Source organism: Lemur catta, chromosome 2, assembly GCF_020740605.2.
Source record: "Lemur catta isolate mLemCat1 chromosome 2, mLemCat1.pri, whole genome shotgun sequence".
Lineage (NCBI taxonomy): Eukaryota > Metazoa > Chordata > Mammalia > Primates > Lemuridae > Lemur > Lemur catta.
In genome coordinates this window covers 142,138,987-142,159,190 of record NC_059129.1, presented here as the reverse complement: position 1 = coordinate 142,159,190, position 20,204 = coordinate 142,138,987, and the positions used below count along the sequence as shown (strand labels likewise).

The window sequence follows — 20,204 nt, the reverse complement described above, 5'->3', positions numbered from 1 at the left end:
TTTTCATTATACTGTCACAGAGATTAAGTTATTTTAAGGTCAGTTGATTGTGATTTCAATTTCTGCAAGCAAAAAGACTTTCTTGTACTGCAATGTTAGTTCCAAGGCTAGTTGCTTGACTCCTCCATGTAATATTTATTATTTTTGTTCATTGATGCTAGGGAGAATGCAATAAAATGTTGTCTTCACCCTCAAATATCTAAAATCTAGGAAGGTAGATAAAAATATCTATGGGATATTGTGGGGGTGGTAAGTGGTCTTAAGTACCCTGAGAAAACTAACTAAAATGGGAATTTATGGACAGAGGATTTACAGTTGATGGAGGAATCAAGTAAGACTTCCTGGAGGAGGTGGTACATCTTGGCCCCAAAAGATGAGTGTGTTACATATGAAAAAATTGGGGCATGTAGAAATAGGGAGAAATTATGCATTTTAGATGTTGTTAGCAAGGAAAAGGGGAAGGAAGAAAGGTGAATATTTATTGAGAGCCCCAAGCTAGACCCTTAATAATCTTCTCTTTCCTTAAATATAAGATATTAAAGCATGATTTACAAAAGGTGAAATCATAACTCTGGAGGAAATATAAAATGAACACATGTAAAAAAATTTATTTACTCTATTAATGAATGAGGACATAAGATATTATGACCAATTCAGAGAGCACTTGAGAAATTAGAGATCAGTCTATCTATCCATCTATCTATCAGTAAAGAATTATTCAACAGACCATAAATTTTTGGTATTATCTTTTTCACTAGGCAGAGATTATTTTTGTATCTACTGGACAAAGGCCTACACATTTATAAGTAACTTACCTAAGTCTGGGATGTTTAATCAAGATTAAAAAGTAAATACATTCCCTTAGACCTGTGTTGCCCAAATTTGGGTAACCACTGGCCAGAACTGGCCATTTAAATTTAAATAAAATAAATGTATATAACATTAAAAATGAATTCCTCAGTTGCGAGAGCCACCCTTCCTATGCTCAGTCGCCACCTGGGGCCAGCGGCTGCTGTCTCGGATGGCACACAGAGGGCGTTCTAGCACTGCAGAGAGTGCTGTTGCACAGTGCTGCTGTGTGTTATCATCGAATGGCTTCTGCCCACTTGATGTTTTGCTCCCTGTGAAAAGGCTTGCTGCCCATGTTTTTATTTTTGCCTATTTCTAAGTTTCAGGTAATTATTCTGAAAGAGAGGAGTGTGTCATGTAAGGGCTCAGTTTAGCTGGAACGTGGGAGAAGAGTGATGGAAGGTAAAGACAGAAAAGTAAGTTTTGTGAAAAAGATACAAGTGTTAAGTTTATTAAGCAAAGGAGTTTGAATCCCATTGAAGAGGGGATGAGATATTTAAGGAGAATGATCAAAGATTTACTTTAGGAAAATTAATCTGAAAGCAATTTGGAGAATTGATAGGGTCTGGAGAGTCTACAGCAAGATGACCTGTTAGGAAATTACTTTAGTCCAGAGAAGAAGAAGGGGGAGGAGAGGAAGGAGAGGGACATTCACAAGGACAACAGACAAGACGTGTGCTTTGAGAGGCACCTGACCTAATTGTCATTGCCTGGTGTACACGGTGCACCATGATGCTACAGGTGACATTGCATATTGACCTGCATTTCATCAGGTGGAGAAAATAAACTGTTTCCTAATATGAGTACCTATTTTAGGAAATGTTAGTCTCACAGAATCATATATGAAGTCTTAAGTTGTTTTTAAGAGTGACGAGTAAATCTGGTGCTGCTTTTAAAAGATTTTATCTGTGTTTTATAATTCTTGTTGAAATTTTATTCTTAATAGCAAAATGAAAATGCTAACACCAGTTCTTACTACATAGTTTTCTTAGGCATGTCTAATATATAGGATTAACTTAGCAAATAGAGATGTTCATATAATTCATGGCTGTCGGGATATAGATGCAGTTTGGGAGTTGGGGGTTTTCAGGCAGCAGGAACAAATGATGCTCCTGAAGTCCACGGTGGTTAAGAATGTAGTGGAGACACGCACGCTGACGTGGGCAAGTCAGCCCCCCAGCCAACAGGCTGGGGCAAATAATAGTGCCCTAAGAAGTTTGGTGGAAATATAAAAATTTTAGCAAATCATTTTTGCTCATTTAAAATGTGTTCTTGCATTCTTCCTATGAACCAGTCACTAGGCTAAGTATCTATTATTGATTTCCTGATTACTTGCTGAGCTCTGACATATAGAGAAGAAATAGGTAGGGTTAGGGTTTTAGAAAGATGATTCTTTTAGCAATTTGGAAGTTTCCATGCTTGGGCAGGAAGGAGAGTGTGGGAGGGAGAAGTCCTGGTAGGGCTTGGGGCACTGGAGACGGCCTGAGCCAGGCTGGGCCGTGGGAAGGGGAGGAGCGAATTAACTTGGGAGCTTCTGAGGCGCTCATGGGGCTGCTGAGAGGAGGCAGACCACGATGCTGTGGTTCCTGGCTTGACTGTCTAGGGGAGCCATGAATCTGCCGATCAAATACCTAGGATACCAGAATGCGAAAGTTCTAGTGATGCAGTGGAAACAAAGTGTGCATAGAATTGGAAATCACAGAACTCTGGGTGTTGAATCGTCCCCACCTCTAAACTTCCTTTCCCTTCCATGTGCCTGTTTGTTTCATCTGTATCCTTGAGAAGGTCTTGCTGAGTTTTTTTCTGTGACCTTGATTTCCGTGGAAGGTGGGCATGGTGTAACACCCAAGCAAGCTCTAGTTAGAGACAGTAGGGGATATTTCTGGGGTCACTGCCTGACAACACGGAGCAAGCCCCTTTGGATCTGGGGCACATGCTTCCCTTCTGGCCTCCTGAGGTCCCGAGGGCCCAAGAGGTATGAATACATGCACCTGGGTAGAAACAGAATCATGGGGATGTGAAACTAGATCAATTCTGAAGTTGAACGTCAAAGAACTTTCCATATAAAAGACTGCATAATAAAAGCGTACATTCTTATTCCCACTCTTTGGGTTTACTTTTCACTATTCTAAGAATGCTAGGAGCCTTCCCTATTGTGTGTGCATTGTTAAATACCTTTCAGGGTGTACATAAATCTATGTCAGTGTTATTCTTGGATTACAAAACTGTTAAAGTGAGGATTGTTTGGATTGTTTTAAGGTTTTCTTTCATAGAGTATCAAGCACACATGAGATTTCCATCAGTATGTGTTGTTAGTGTTACTGATGGATGGAATCTCGATAGGCTTCTAATAATCTGTTCCCTTAGGAACACCACCCCTCTTCCTTGCCACTGTGCTCCCCTTTCCCCTATCAGCCTGATTCTTTATGCAGACAAGATTTAAATACATTTGGAAAGTTAGATATTGCCTGAGAAATTACCTATTTATATCTTCATTTTTTCTCATTGATTGCTAAGACGTTCATATGCACATGAAGACAATTCAGTTGAGGATGGACCATATATATGATGGTGGTCCCGCAAAATTGTAATGGAGTTAAAAAAAATTCCAATCACCTAGTGACGTCATAGCCATCATAATGTTGTAGTGCAACACAGTATCTTTTCTATGTTTAGATACAAAATACCGGTGTGTTACAGTTATCTACAGTATTCAGTACAGCAACATGCTGGGAGCAATAGGCTACACCATATAGCCTAGGTATGTACTCTACCATCTAAGTTTGTGTAAATACACTCTATGATGTTCACCTGGTCGCATGATAAAATTGCCTAAGGGCATATTTCTCAGAATGTATCCCTGTTGTTAAGTGATGTCTGACTGAACATACATCTTTTTCCACTTAAAATTTCTCTAAACTTAGTTTCCTCGTATAGAGCTGACGAAAAATGTGTGCTGGCCTGTGACTCTGCAGCATCTGAAAGCCAGATACTTTTCTTCTCTAGGTGGAGGCAATGCCAGAAGGAAGCACAGACTTTACTGTAACCTGCAGCACAGGCCAAGAGACCTTGCTCTATTTTTAAAACAGTGAGTTAAAATGAGCTTGGTTAACCTCACCAGTTTGTCCGTTATTTGATCAATCAGTGGGATCAGTGTCTACCTTTGACGATAGTCTTCTTGGTTGAAGGCAAGGGTGGGAAATAGAAATTAAACCACTGGTAACATAAACCTTGCCCTTAAGAAGCTTAAAATCTTGGGGGAGATCTGATTTAAACATAAATGGAGCACTTCAGAAGATGAGATGCTTCCGTGTGCTACAGACATTCAACTTGAAGGGAATTAGAGCAGCAAGTTTTTAGACAAGGACAGAGGTGGCCCCGGAGCAGGGCTGTGATGAGCCCTGGGAGGTCTTATGAGCTGAGGACTCATGAAGTACAAAGACTTCCATGGACCTAGGGTACCGGTGAGGAGCCTTTCAGCCGCAGTGATTCTAATGCAGACTTGCAGAAGCACACGTCATTCACAACACCATTAGCCTTGATTAAGAGAAGAAAATAATTTTATTTTTTCTTCCCCCCGGCATGATGACTTCATCATGCATTTCTAACTGATCACTCTGTCACTAGAGAAAAATAATTCCTATATTTTAAGAGGTAATAGAGATTTTATGAATCTCAGTTACCACCAAAGGCATTTTGAAATCCATACTGGAAAAGATCAGGTTTATTAACATCATGTTTTGTCTAATCATTTGGTACAAATAAGATACTTAATGCATCAGAATTTGTAAGAGGTTTATTTAATGGTGGTAGTGAAGAGAAGAAATATTATACTTAAATATTTATACAAAACTAATTACACTGGCCATCGTAGTTGAAATCAAAGGAAGGATGCAGGGGGTGGTGACTCACGTGCTTGCTGCATTCTCTACGAGTGCCATCCTTCTGAGTGTTCACTCACTTAGCATGTTTCTCTAATGCTTAGAATGTTTAAGGAGATTTTAAAATTATTTTTTAAATAGCAAGAAAAGTATCACTTCTGTAAAAATAAGAAATTCTGTTAATTCTCGGGTCAAGCCATGGATTATCATTTCCTGGTACAACATCCAATTTGTAGAATCTGTGCTAACCCTTAAAAGTGAGATTTAATTTTCCTCATTGGGTAATTGCTATACCTGCACATTCTTGCTGAGTGCCAGTGCTGTAAAACATTAATGGAAATTTCCGTAAAACCTTTAGCGCTGATTGAACGAGTGACGTGAGGTGGTTCGGTGGGAGCTAAAACTGTTTTCGTGATTGCTGGCGATGGCCCATAATTACCAACCTGTGTTTAAGTGCCACTTTGTGACAGCCCTGGAATCAGTCTCCTACAGTATTTAGTAAAAGCCACCATCAGCGTCAAGGTTATTATGACATGGTTAAGGGGGAAGCATGTGCTTTGTAATCAGAAAAACTTATATTCAAACCTCTGATTACCCCTGTTGCTGTCTTGAGCTCCGTTTCCTCCCTTATAAAATGGCGAGGATGATGCCTGTCTTTCGCAGAAGAATGGACACTAATTTAACAAGTCTGCCATTACAGTCAAATTTTGTAATCCATTTTGACTCTTCCTTTAGTACCATTTTTCAACCACACAATAAAAAACTTGTTTTTATTTTGGAAATACTGAAATTTTAAAGTGTATTAGCCAGCTTGAAAATTTTATCTACTAGGCTAGATTCATATAATTATTTACTATTTCCCTTCCTAATTTATTTTACAATCCACCTGTGTTTCTTGCATCATAATCAAAAAAGGAATCACAGAAAAAAATGTGATTCTAGTAAATCTCGAATCAATTTAAGGACTTTTCATCATGGTTTTATGTTCCATAATACTATTAAATATTTAATTGTAACTGATTTGGTTGGGTATGAAGTGATTTTAAAAAGAATTATTTAAGAATTATACTTCAGCTATTTCTAAAAATTTAGAGTAGGTTTACCATGGGAATACTTTGTAAGAATCAACTTGTAAAAGCAGAGATATGGCCAACTGAGAAAGCTTATAGCTATGAGAGTCTGTAGGAATAACTTGAGTTCTAAATTTTTTGGCAGGAAGTACAAATAGCTAACTTACGTTGAACATTTACTATGTACCAGATACTGTGCCATGTGTTTCACCTGTATTATTATTTTTTAAATCCTTACAACAGTCTATGAATTAGAAGCTGTGTTACCGTCTCAGTTTTGTAGATGAGACAACAGGCACTGAAGGTCGGTTGATTTGCCAGAGGTGACAAGGCAAGGCTAGGGTTTGATATAGATGTTCTGGCGGCAGAGACATCCTGTCTCTTTAAGTCAAAATGGACATGTCCTGGCCTATAGAGATTTCATTGTAAGGAAATTGTTCCCAATTATCTGTAGCATCAATAATTTCTCTCATCTAAGTTTAAATTATGGACATTCATTCAGCTTTTTGGAGAGCTATGACTTTCCTGCCACCACCTTAACTATACCCTGCCCCTTGCCCATTTCTGGAAGAGTAAGCAACTAAGTTCACTGTATTTGGCTTTGAACCTTGTTATTGTTTTAAATTTCATTCTTAAATTATGCTTCACTCTACAGTTTTGTCTTGACATGGGAGGTTTTGTGGTTACTTTCAAAATGAATAATGAAAAAATAAATTGGCAACAGCAACCAGAAAAAAAAAAAGAAGAAAAGGCATTAGATTAAATCAGCAGTTTTTGCCTCACTAGATGAAATTATTGTGCAGCTACATTAATTAAAAACCCTAGCACAAAAATTGAGAATTAAGTTATAGCTTTTAAGTGTAGAGTCTCCTTAGAGATTGCTAAACATGTTTTAGAAGTACATGCACTGGATGGACGGTTATATAATTGGAAGTTGTTTATAATATGCCATCACCTTGGTTACTCCATGGGAGTTAAGATTACAGCTCATTAAAAGCATGGACTAGTGCAGTTGGATTCAGTCAGGTGTAATAACCTATTGGACAAGGATTGGAATGAAAAGTGTTCAGGTAATAACTGTCCTCCTTTAGAGAATTTCTACTTCTTGGATTTTTAGAATTCAACTTTCTACCCTTAACATTTAATTATACCAAGTCCTGTGTAAAATTATTTTTTTTTTGTTTTATTCATCATGTGAATCATTCTTGTGATGACATTAGTTTTAATGTTATTGACTGCAAGTGTGATACAGCAGCATTTTGAAGGGTGTGTGGAGTTAGTGCAGTAAGTTTGGCTGTTGAAAAGGTTTTCTAAATATTTGGTAATCATGGCTGTATCCTATCTTATATTGCTTTCTTTCCCTTCACACTATCATACCTACTGCAGTTTTCGCAAAATTTAAAATATGAGAGAGGAGAATTTATTGACCTAGCAAATATTTATTGGGTGTTTACTGAGTTCAAGGAACTTCACTGGCTATTTGGAACATATGAAATAGAGTGACGTGTTCCACACAGGGAGGTCGTATTGATAGAAAGGCAGGACAAGCATAGGACGTGAAGCTGAGTGTGCTGAGGGCCAGTGGTGTGCACAGGAAGTACCCTCAGCACTGGAGGCAGGAAAGTATCCACTTAGGTGGTCTAGAGCCCTAGCATCCCACGACAGGAAGACAGTCACCTCCCAGGGCATCAAGTGAGTGGAATGTTCGGATGGTCCAGTAAATCGGGCAGCTAACTGACCTTCCCAGAGAGCCTGCACTGTGGCTCCCTAGAGGAGGTTTGCAGTGAGACAGTGAAGGCTCCGTGTTTAGCATGCCCAGCTTAGCAATTTTGTTCTGCAGCACTTTGCATTAGGTTGAACTGGACATCCTCCTTGCCTCTTTTAACGATCCAAAGGGAGGTGTCCTGCAGAAGAGGTGATGCAGGGAGTCCATACCAAATGAATTTGATGTGGAACTGCTGTAGACTAATTATATGTGCATTTTCCAAACTAGAACTAATGAAGTTCAATATAAGAAAAAGTGGCTTCTCTCTCCATAATGTGTAAAGATGAGCTTGCTGGACTTTGGAAATAGCACTGAATTGTTTATTTGATACATATTTGTTATGTACCTGCCTCATAGAAGGTATATTCCAGCAAATGTGGTCAAGCACTGACTGAAGGCCCACGACCCAGAAACAGAGTAGCGAGAATTCTGGCGAATGATGAGGCAGATTTTGTGTGCCCTCCCAGTGTCTCCTCCCAGATCCCTGTCACAGGCTCAGAGACTGGCCATGTGTCTGTCTCATAGTAGACTCCTAGGGGTCAGCCAGGACTGAGGGTTCTCCCTAAGTGACCAGGGGAGGGGTAAGTTGAGGCAACATGACAGGTTGTAGCTGGTAAATGGAGCCAAATGTGCTGGCATTCTTGATACTTAAGAAACAAGGACAAGACTGTAGTCAGAAGGAGGCAAGAGGGAAGGAGCCAAGTCTCCTACGTGGCGGGCCGGGCGGCGTGGGAAGATTTGGACAAAGGCTGTGATGGGTACTTCATGCTGGGGACTCTCTCGCATCAGGTGCTGGTTCTGTGGGGTTGGGACAAGTCAACTGTTCAAAGATGACAAGACTATGCTGGGTATTTTCCTACCCTTAGATGTTATTTTTAGGGAGAAATCATATCTTTATGGGAAAATTAAGGAAAGAATTCTTACAGGAAGTGCTGTTCCAACTGGACCTTGAACGTTTGGGTCAGATTTCAAAGGTGGTGGTGGAAGTGGAGATGGAATGATCGCTGTCCAGGCACAGGTCAGAAAATGACCCACTTGCTGTTGGAAATGGGGGCACGTGATAGGAGAGAAGCCTTGTTGGTGTCTCTAGCATGACAGAATACCACGTCCCCACCCATCTGTCCTACCTCCTGTGCTTCGCATGCAAACCTTCCTCTTCCCCCTGCTCTCCAGCCAACACTGTTCTTATATCAGCACAGTTAAAAACAAGCTATTGTACTTCACGGTGTGACAGAGTCCCCTTAGCGTGGTTTGTCATCCACATTCCTGGTAGGGAGGAAGAGAGGGGCCAGACACCAGTGTTAGTTTTCTTCTTCTTCTGTGCTGTGCAGTTTGGAAGCTCCTACCCACATGTGGCTCTTTAAATTTAAATTACTTAAAAATAATAAAACAAAAGGAATAATTCCTAGCCTGGTTTTAAATTCTCAATAGCCATATGTAGCTAATGGTTGCATACAATATGCATACAGGAGAGTGCAGATATAGAACATTGTCATCATTATGGAACATTCTTAGGGGAGCATTGTTCTACTGTATATCTTAGTATGTTCATATGTGATATATATCATTTTAAATCAGTTATGTTCCTGCTGTCTTATGATTTTATAGTACATTGATACTGAACATGATTTTACCAAGGTATGAAATATGTTAAATCTCCCTCTCCCCACCCTGAAAACAAATTATCCAAGCAATTAAATTCTCTGTGACAGTCAGTGTTGGAAACTTCTGAGGTCAATGAGAATCCTCATCAGAATCAGAATGACTTTCCCTAAGTATCTATTCATCTTATTAAAACTGTCTTCAGGCCTTAAGCCCATTATCTAAAATACATAAAAGAAAAATGATAACTATAAAGATTATGCTGGTTTCTCAAAAAGCCAAAGCAAATAATATATATTCTTTTTAAATGGGGGCTTACTAGATGTGTTGTGAATATTGTTAAAGCTTTCAGCAATTTTTTGGACCAAGAAAAGAAAACAAGGGAAAAGAGGAGACTTGACTGAGGATCACATTAATGAGGCAAAGCGGGAAAGGGAAACGCTGAGGAACGGCAGGAACCCAGTGGAACCTTTGAATGGGCACAGCGAGTCACACTTGCAGAGGGCCCTGAACTCTCTGTGCTTTTAACTTCTCTGCAAAAAAACAAAACAAAACAAAAAACCACTTCTGACTGAAATGAATATACTTTACTTGTAAAACCATTACATTGGTAGACCAACCCTCCTGGCACATTATAAAAGAATTATGGAAGTTTGCTAATGGCTTGGGGTAGAGGGAAGAACTTACTGTGGGTGGGCTCTCTGGGAGTGTTTGGTAAAGCTGGGTTTAGACACGTTAGCAGTTTAGTTTACTGTAGACCAGGCCCTAACAAGTGGGTTGAATCTTTCTTCTAATTAATTTTTCCAATTTTTTTTCTAAAAAATACAATTTCACAAGATACAGTATAGAAGGAAGGCGTCTGTGGTCAGATAAAGTTTGGGACGTGCTATGCTCCTTCCTCCTTTTCCTACAGAATGACACAGCTTCATGAAGTGCCACAGTCAGGGGACTTGTGTGTCTTGGCTTCACATAGCATCGCTTGAATGGTTTGACCAAGTTTGTCCTGATTCCTGTTAACAGCTCAAAATCACTGTAGTGTTCTAGAAAGTGTACTTAAAGCGCACTTGATTAGTCTATAAATAGAACTACTGAAATAATCAAATTACCTAGAAAGCTCTATGGTTTTATATGAAAAAAATCTATATTTTTAGTATATTAAAGGATTTGGGGATGAAGTAACATTATGTCTGTAACTTAAGTACAAATGCTTCAGCTAAAAAAGTATATATGTGTAGTATTTGTATATCTAGGTATAGGTACACACACACAGTACACCCAAATGCAGCACAATGTTCACAAGTGATGAATTAGTGATGGATATGATTTGGACAATTTTTGAAATATTTCTCTAGGTTTTAAAACTTATTAGATAAAAGGAGAGAAATTTTATAAACATAAACATAAGCTGCTTTGAGTATTTTGGATGAAGAAGAGGCTACCATATACACCAATCAATTAGGAGAAAATAAGGATTTTAAGATCCAAAAGGAAGTGAAAGGGGGAGATCCATGATATTGACTAGGGACAGCTATAAACCTAGAGAAAGGTTTTCCAGGTCATTCTTAGAATTGTGTTGCCATTTCTTTAGGAGTTATGAGTCCATATTCAAGAGTTCCTACCTTAGACCCTTCGTCCTGGCCAATGGGAACATTGCCCAGAAGACTGTCAGGGCAGTATTTATTCTCATTCCTGTCCAGCCCGCAGCATGACACAGAGAAACTTGCCAACTTTTAATTGTGTTATGCAGCCAAATAGGTAGGAGGCCATTCTGAAAAGGGGCTCTCAAGATTTACCTGAAGCCTCAGCTGCTTGACCAAGTGGAGCCAATAGCTTGAAATGTGCTGCAGCCAGGACTGGCCTGACCTTGATCTTCCTTAGACTGGCTATTAATCCCCAACTTGCGGCTGGCTCGGGGAAGCAATGTGTAATAGATTGCATGTCATCTTGTATGCTTCTAGGGCACAGACAGTGGCATGCAGCATTTTCTGAATAACTTTTCAAGGACTTCAGTGAAGGTTGTAGCATTCAGAGGTAGAAGGTTTTCTAGACTTCAAATTCCACCTTGATATATCATTAGCTGAAACAATATTGCAAACATGCCTATTGCCCTAAGGGAGAGAGAAGAGTCATTTAGTTTCCTGCAGTTTCTGAGATGCTTCTTCTAATATTGTAAAACTGTTGCTAATATGCTCTTTCGATAATGCTAGTATCTTTGTAACCCTGACTCCGCTTGGAAAGCTTTCGCTTTTCCTTTTCCCTTTTTCCCTTTTTTTAATTGTTTAACCTTTGCAGTAGGTTATATAAAAATTGTGAAATTAAATTTTTTCATATTGCTGATAAAGGTTTTAACAGTAAAGTTTCCTACCTCCTTCACTAAGCTCTCTTCATAGTATACATTAAAATTGTCATAGTTCTTGTGATCTTTTGATAGTCTGTCAGTTATTGTTATAAATATTTATATAACATTAATACATGGTTCTATGTTGCACTTATACTTAAACCTTAAGAATATGTTTTATGTAATACTTCTATTTGCTAATAATAATGTGATATGTATGGACTTGAGTGTCTTGCACATTTAGGCATTAAAGCTGCAAAGAGATGTCGGAAAATAGTAGTTTCACATCAATACAAACATATATTTATATTTTATCTCCTCTTTCACACTGGAAGCTAAATATTAATTACCAGAGAGTAACAATTATAAAATATATTGCAAACAAATGATAAGATTATAAAACTTGACATCTTTATTGTGCTTCACATTTTACAAAGTATTGTCTACAATATTAGCAAAGGAGGCTAAACAAATGATAATCCACTAAGTTTACAAGGGCTCCTTTTGCAAATTAGTGAAACATATGGAGCCACATAGAACATTAGAATCTCTCATTTTCTCATTATGTTTGTACTATTTGTTTTTAATAGACCATATCCATTTGGGAGGCTGAAGGTTTTCATTCATAATTATAGACAATATTTAACATTTATTTCTAGATGTCTCTGATGATAATAGTAAAATTTTAAGCAAACATTTATGCCATTACCTGTTATGTTACCTCCAGCCAGCAGCAGCAAGGTGAGGATTAAAAGAAGGAACTATTTAGTAATTTTAGAAACTTAGACATTTAGAAAGGTGGTTCTATTACTGGTAAGTGTTTCTGAATAAAGTTAGCTCTTTGCAGACATAGAAGTGCGAGATCCTTCAAAAAAATTCCCCTAATTTACAGAGTAACAGTAGCCCTGTATGGTGACATCTGAGAAGAACGGTCCAAGATTGTTGAATTACTGAATTGATTTTTCTGTTTACCTTTTAATCTTGAAAACGTATTATTTGAATGATGTTTGTCTACAGAGGGTATTACTGAAGGCAGAGCATCCATTTCTGCACATGGCTGCTGGTCTGGTAAGCTCCTCAGGGGTAGGGTCTTGTATTACTCTGTGTGTTGGAAAGTCCTCCCAGGAAACCCAGCAAACTGTGATCACATTCATTTCATGAGAAATGGGCTGGTTTGTCTCTGTAGATAAGATTTTAAGAGGAAAATTTTAGAGTCTTCAAAACTGTGTACAGAAGCATGAAATAGAATTCAGGAGCAGTGGTCTCTAAATTTCCAATAGTCTCTAAATTTCTCGTCCTCTTTTAAAACTTCAGCAGCCAAGAGTGCATTTAATTTCACTGTGTTGCAAATACACTTGGCCAGCTCTCTTGGCAGCAGGCTGCTTACTTTGCTGAGTAAGTCACAGGGCTGTTGGCAGGAAAAAGAAAAAAATTCACTCTTTTGAGCATAAAGCTAGATTTTCTAAATTAAATTGTTGTATCCTCATTAGAATATGTATTCCACTAATGTTTCAAAGTGTTCCTGAGGAGTTAGTTTTAAAATTTGGCTCTAACAAGTTTTTAAAGAGAGTTTCTTATCTCAATTTGGATTCAGTATTGATTGCCTACTTCCTCTGCTTTTTTTCCCCAGCAGGTAGACCAGTCTACAACAGCTTTTATGTTTATTGCAAAAGCCCCTGTCAAAGAGTACAGCCAGGAAAACTCAGGGTGCAGTGCAACATCTGCAAACAAGCAACACTCACCTTGGCCCAGGTAAGGAAACGCAGTGTCAGCGTGAGACTGCCGGGGAAAATGTGTGTCAACAGAGTTGCCTTTTGGTGTTTCTAATCATATATCACCCACCACTGAAGATAAAAGACATTCTTCTGTGTGGCTGTGGTAGTTAATGATACCTGAAGTTTCATTTTAAAAATATACCTTTGTCTTTCGGGTTTCTTTCTACTCTGTAAAAATTTAGGTAGTATGGGGTTATTCCGCCGTTTCTTTAATCCAGGCCTATTGAAAGGAAGTTATAGACACTGCTTTTGATAACAAAAAGAAGTCTGGCTTTGGTGGGGGTTATTTTAGAAGGGACATGAAGGAGCTTTCTAGGCCTCTGGAAACATGTTATATCTTGAGCTGTGTGATGGTAGCATAGTTATATACATACGTCAGCATTCACTGGATTGTTTATTTCAAGATTGGTGAACTGAAGGTTGCTAAATGTAAGTTATCCCTCAATTAATTTTATTTATTTATTTTCAATTATGGGTACGTAATAGTTTGTTTTTATAGGGTGTACGTGATGTTTTGGTACAGGAACACAATGTGAATTAATCAAATCTGGGTAATTGGGGTATCTATCACCTCAGGCGTCTAAAGTGGAGATGGTTAATGGGTACAAAAAATACAGTTAACTAGAATGAACGATATTTGATAGCACAAGTCTAACTATAATCCACAATAAGTTAGGGTGTACTTTAGAATATCCCTCAATTTAAAAAGTGAAAAGGAGGCTTGAGTGTCAGCAGACAGTCTGCCCCCAAAGCAGGGGTCGGCCAGCGCGGGTCTGCTGCGGCTGCTGCTTGTTTTTATACAGCCCGCAAGCTAAGAGCGGTTTTTACATTTTTAAATAGTTGAGAAAAATCGAAAGATGAATAACATTGCATAACCCATGAGCATTATGTGAAATTTAGACTTCAGTGTCCATATATAAAGTTTTATTGGAACCCAGCCCCACCCATTCCTGTTGTCCGTGGCTGCTTTTGTGCCGTGAAGGCAGAGTCGAGTGGCTGCGACACAGACCGGATGGTCCTCAAAGCCTGAAATATTTACTCTCTGTACACAATTAGTGCGCAGCTCCCGTGCGGTGGCCGCGTAGGGTCTGGCTGGGTGCCGTGTGCACGTGGCAGTGGGTGGGGGCGTGGAGAGCGTGCCCTCAGCGCGGGTGTGAGGGCGCGGACGAGGAGGCCTAAAGGACAAAGTGCTGGGGCAGCTCAGGTGCTCAAGTGTGGACACAAACGCCCGTGATGACTGCAGCATTCGGATTCTACTCTGCAGGCAGCGGGGGACCAAGGCAAAATTGTAAAATGCTGTTTTAGAACTGGTAGTTCTGTCCAGGTTGCCATTAGTATTGAAGCTGGTGGCAGATTGAAGGTGACTAGGCTAATGAAGGAATAGTTCACGTGGGTCATAGGTGAGGAGCGGAGGACCTGGGTCGTGGTGGCAGGCGGTAGAGTGGGAGTAACAGGAGAAAGAACTCGGAAGATGCACCTAATTACAGGAGAAATCGTGGATCCGTTGCCTCAGGCCTGAGAAAATGGCAGGATGACTAGAATCTGTGATTCAGTATTTCACTATGACACAACATTTCATCTGAATAGGGAAATCCACTTATGAAGCCAGACAGTGAATGATGCCTATGTTTGTCGTGACCAGTTGGGGTGACCTCTTTTTCTGGGGTGTCACTGGGCAGAGCTTTCGCCTAGTGAGCTGTTGGCCCAAAGTCGCAGCCCACTCCTGTCTTATGCCCTTTGCAACACAAGGTGCAGCCTCTTCTGCCCTGATCTGTACTCAAGTCCTGATTGCTCTGGATGATGGTTTGACCTATTTATACCAACTTCTTGTATTCTTAGTAGAAACAATAACAACAAATTATTACTGAGTTCCAGGTAAATTCTTTTCTGACATTATTTCAGTTTTTTCATAACAACACTCTGAGTTAAGTAGGATGAGTAACCCTATTTTAAATTTGAGGAAAATTGAGGCTTAAAAAGATTAAGCATTTCCCCAAGAAAACAAGAGCTTATGAGTGTGGACTTGGGGTTTGAACCTGGACTGTCTAACCTAAACTTTGAAGCTCTATGGCTTTTTACCCTTTTACCACACATATGTATGTACAATAAGGGTCACATAGGCAAATGTCTGCAGTGATAGGTGCTAAAAAATAAGGTCAGATGTAGGCAGTGAGTGGTAGTAAGCGTGGTGAGAAGTGTGGTTGAAGGGAGAGACTGAGCCCATGGATATAAGCGGTGTATGGAGACTTATTGTGGCTGGATCTCTTTTTTTTAATCAAGAGAAATCATAAATCTGGAATTTTATATGCAATTTCTCATTTAAAAATATGCACTGTGGAGGAAAATGTAGGGGAAAAAAAAAGAAAAAAACAACCTGCAGCATCTGTCTAAAATGTCCAAACCAATGCTGAGTGTTACAGGGATTGAATGGTGCATTAATATTAGGTGCTTAGCAGAGCCTGGCATGTGGTCAGCACTGGGTAGCAGTAAGGCGTCGTTGAGAGGTGGCATGTTATGAGCTTGTAAAGACGACTCTGGAGTCAGCCTGCCCCTTCAGAATCCAACTTCCCCACCTCCTACCTATGTCAGCTTGGGGGGGGGCATCTGTTCACAGGTGTAAGAGTATATATTTTTTCAGTTGTGAAATATCATACTTAGAACAGTGGCTGGAACATAAATACTTAGAATTGTTAAAGCTTTATTATTCTATTATTTGTATGTGTGTGTGTGTATATATATATATATAAATATTTATCTATACTTCAGTAGGAAATCAATGCAGGCTTTGGCTAATTCCTTTCGGAGAAAGCAGAGCACCCCTGCCCCCACCTCTGATCATCAGGAGGCTGTCCTTGTTCCTGTGTCAGAATGGCGCTCTGTGATGAAGTCCTGTCACCCTGGGTGCCTGGACCAGCACCTTCTCAGGGGATGATCTAGTTGATTCATCCCGTGGTCTCGGCTCCACTCGCATGACCCCCTGGGATTTTGTCAACTCCCAGAACTGCTCAAACTTTGATATTTCATTCAGACTTTTCATTCCCCCTGCACTGATTTCTGCTCCATGTAGCATTGACCATGCTCATCAGTTTTTCTAGAGCTATCTGGCTTCTCCTCTCATCATTTCCTACCCTGAGAGGCCAAAACTTCGACCCTGTATTGCAGATGTCATTTTCTCTCTGCTTCACATTCAATACACTGCACATTTGCTTGTCTGTATTCTAAGAGTATGTAAGCCTCAAAGATCAGAAAACTTGTCAGTTTGGATCTATGGCTTATTTTTAACACCTCACACAGTACCTTGCCCATAGAAGGACGCAAATCAAATAATGTTGATTGAATGGCATCTGCGTTTGAATTTTCCTATGTTGACTCCATAAATCCACACCCTTTAGAAATTCTATTTGGCATTTTATAGTCATATTAATCACAGCAGTTACGATGGTTTTGTTATAATTCATTGATTTTCTTCCTTACATTTATCTTCTTATATTTATATTTTTCTCTAATTCTCATGATAGACCTGCAAAGTAGATATTATTATTCAGTGTTTTGAACAAAGAGACCCCATGATATTAAGTAATGAGCTCAAAGTTATTCAGTTAACAAATATTGAAGCCAAGAGTAAAAAAATCTTCTCTTCATTTTCCAAAGCCCTGGCCATTTCTAGGATACAGTGCTTACTATACAAATCTGCAGTCGACATCCTATTATCTAACTACTTCCCTTGTACTTAAAAGATCACTCAAAAATACTGTTGGAAAAAATATGCTTGAGGGATTAGAGACAATGGAATTAAAGATAATGTAAAGATAATTTATTTAATACATATTTTAGTACAGTTATTAGATGTAGCATAACTAGTACAGAGCAGATGAGAAGATCAGACATTTCAATTTTTAATAATAACAAAAATACATATTTAGTAGAGCCTACAGATAATATCTCTGTGGAGCAGCTGACCAGGCACGTTGCCGAAGCCTGCAGGTCTAGGCTTGGCAACCATGGAGCAGCTGCCAGACTTTACCAAAAGGAACAATTTCTATATAGAGAATAGGCATCTCTTGAGCTTAATTTTCTCGAAATTTATAAAGATCCATCACTTACAGAATTGTCTCTGATTAGGAAAAAAGACAACATAGGATCTTATGTGACTGACCAGTTATGGGGGAGCACCATGTGGTTTATCTGAACTTTTGTGAGGAGATTTTTATAGATAAAGTGAAAAACTGGAAACTATATTTAGCCACCTGGGTTATTTTGAAAACATCATTTTATTTTTTCTTGTCTGGAGAAATCAGTCTGCAACAAGCTCCGTGCATATCATGAGTCTTAATGGTAACCTCCAAAATTAAATTTTTTGGGGGGCGGTTATTTGTAATTTCAACATTTCTCAACACTGTTTAAAGTTTACATATAATAATAATGAGCTGCCTCTCATACATGATACTCCAGTTTAATTATGTTTTACATTTAATATGATACTCATAAGAAATTGGCTAGAAAGATCGACTGCCATTTTTGCCCTGATGTTAAGCATAGGGAAACTGAGGTCTCAAGTTTTGACTTGACCTTCAGAGTAAATTGAGAATCAACTTGGACACCACATTTTATTCCATTTCTAAATCAAAATATCCTCCTTTTCTCATGGTGACCTTAACAAGCGTTTTGGCTAGAACAAAACACCACTTAGAAATATGAACACTCACTGGAAAATAGTGAACAATGGCTGGCTGGGAAAACATGACAAGCGTTCGGTTTTCAGCTGCCTGTTCAAAGATCATCTGCCAAGGTCCCTGCAGAAATGAGACAGGGTTGGACACAGAAGGGAAGTTGCTTTTGTAGGTGCTTATATGTTTCTGACTGTGTTTCTGAACAATGAAACCGATCCTTTAAAATAACCCCTGTCACTATTTCCCTCAAAGATGTCCCTAGCACCAATTTATATAAACAAAATCACCATGAGAGACTGTGACTTATTAACCATTTTGACTGGGCTAATGAGTTTTGGTAAACGAGATGCTGATGATGAGGAATCTGTCCCTGGGAAGCCTTCTGGGACTGTGCCTCCTCCTCTGCCAGCCCGGCTTCTTCTCGCTAAGTGTTAACACTGCTCTCTCCTGATGCTGGCTGAGGTGTCCTGTCCCTTCCTGCTGTCATCATAGCCCACGTTCTAAGTGAACGGTGCCTCATCCAGAAAACAAACCTCCTGTGATAGGAAGAAACTGACTAGTGTTTTTTTTTTTGTTTTTTGTTTTTTTTTAACAGAAAATAGGCTTAAATATAGTAAGGATATTTTTAGAGTGAAATAATTTGTTGACTCTAACAATAATTACAAGAAAGAATGGACATAGATGTGAGTTGAGAGCACACACTGCATTTTGTCTTGGCATATTTTCCTGGGAGCAAGGCCCTTTAGGACTCTTTAGTTCAGATTAAGGTTACAAATTGTTAATCCCTCCAGCATAAACTCTAAGTAACCAAGGTTATCCGCTATTTACATCTTTTTGTTTGTACTCAGTTTATTAGTCTTAAAATGAATCAGAAGCCAGGAGATTACTGGAGCCAAGAAGTTTGGATCATTTTTTTTTTCTCCCTACAATCACTATAATTACTTTATCTCAAAAAGAACTTTATCTCTGCCACTCTAATGAGATACTCTGCCATGGAATAGCATTAAAGCTAAAAGGTTTCTGATGAGAAATGGTGCAATAAATAGAATAAGATGTAAAGTGCCTGGCATGATGGATTTTGTTTAAAATTGGTTTATAGATTAGGGACAATTTATGTGAGGAAATTTATTAAGAAATATAGGCCAAATGTATAATCATTTGTAAACTTAATATTTGTTACAGATTAATTGTTGGTCAAGAGTCTAATTACTTCTCTTATTATCAAACATACTCTCACATCTACGTAATAAATTAAAGTCTTAGAATATATTTAAGCTTATTTTCCAGTTTTAACATGGGATGTTTTTGTCCGAGTGCATTATCCTCTGCTTTTGCTTGATATAGATTTGAGTGTCAGGCATTTCAGAGTTTTAAGAGTAAAATGGAAGAGCCGTTATAAGTTATTTCGTGTCATTTGAATTGTTTTGGAAGATGCGTTTTGGACGTCCCAGGGGTGCGGGTGTGAGCAGCACCTGCGTTCTGTTTTGCTTTGTGTTGCAACATTAGGACTGCACAGAAACCAGTCTGTGTTGGATCCGTTCCAGGTCAGAGCTGCAGCGCTGACAGCGAGCAGGACCCGGTGCGGGTCTGGCACGTGCCGAGGCCGGGGCAGCCCTGCCTTCACGTCCACCCCTCATCCTGCTGTGTGTTCTGCCCCGAGCTTTCTCTTCACCTCGTGCACTTGCCTCCGTCCCATCTCCTGTCTGGGGCCCACCCTCTGTGGCTGTGCTCCTCTGGTCCTCACCACGGGCTCCGGCTCTCTCAGCCGCCCACAAATGATGCGCACGCACGGTTTGAGTAGCCAGTCGGAGGAGACCGATGACAGGTTAAACTGCTTTTCTCTTTCTCCTTTTTACCAAAACCAATACCGGGAAAAGAGCCAGCCTAAGGTAAAAACGAACAAACAAAAAAACCATGCTCAAAATATTACCATAAAGAATTTTAAGTTTTGATGACTATTTTATATTAATGCATTATTCTTGACAGTTTACCTATATACTGTACATTATATAAAAATTCTAAATGTAAACAGGCTACTTAAATCAAGTTGATCCAAACCATTTCAGGGTATCAATGTCAGCCAGTATAAGCAATTTCAAATTGTGAGAATTCAAGTAAATGTTACTAGTATCATTTTCTTAAAAGTCACGATGGTTTTGGAGAAAATCCATGCCTAGGCTTGAAACCTGTAAATATTCTTCACCACCAACATCTACTTCCAAGGCTACAGATGAATTTTCTAATTTATTATCTA

General features: G+C 39.1%; 1 protein-coding gene across 1 annotated transcript in view; it reads left to right on the top strand.

The window, feature by feature from the left end:
- PRKN (parkin RBR E3 ubiquitin protein ligase) overlaps positions 1-20,204 on the top strand; it is a 1,113,312-nt gene that overhangs the window by 405,248 nt on the left and 687,860 nt on the right. Inside the window, exon 4 of the mRNA XM_045544705.1 lies at positions 13,136-13,257. Within this exon, the coding sequence (XP_045400661.1) occupies positions 13,136-13,257 (122 nt within the window). The remainder of the gene's footprint in view (positions 1-13,135; positions 13,258-20,204) is intronic.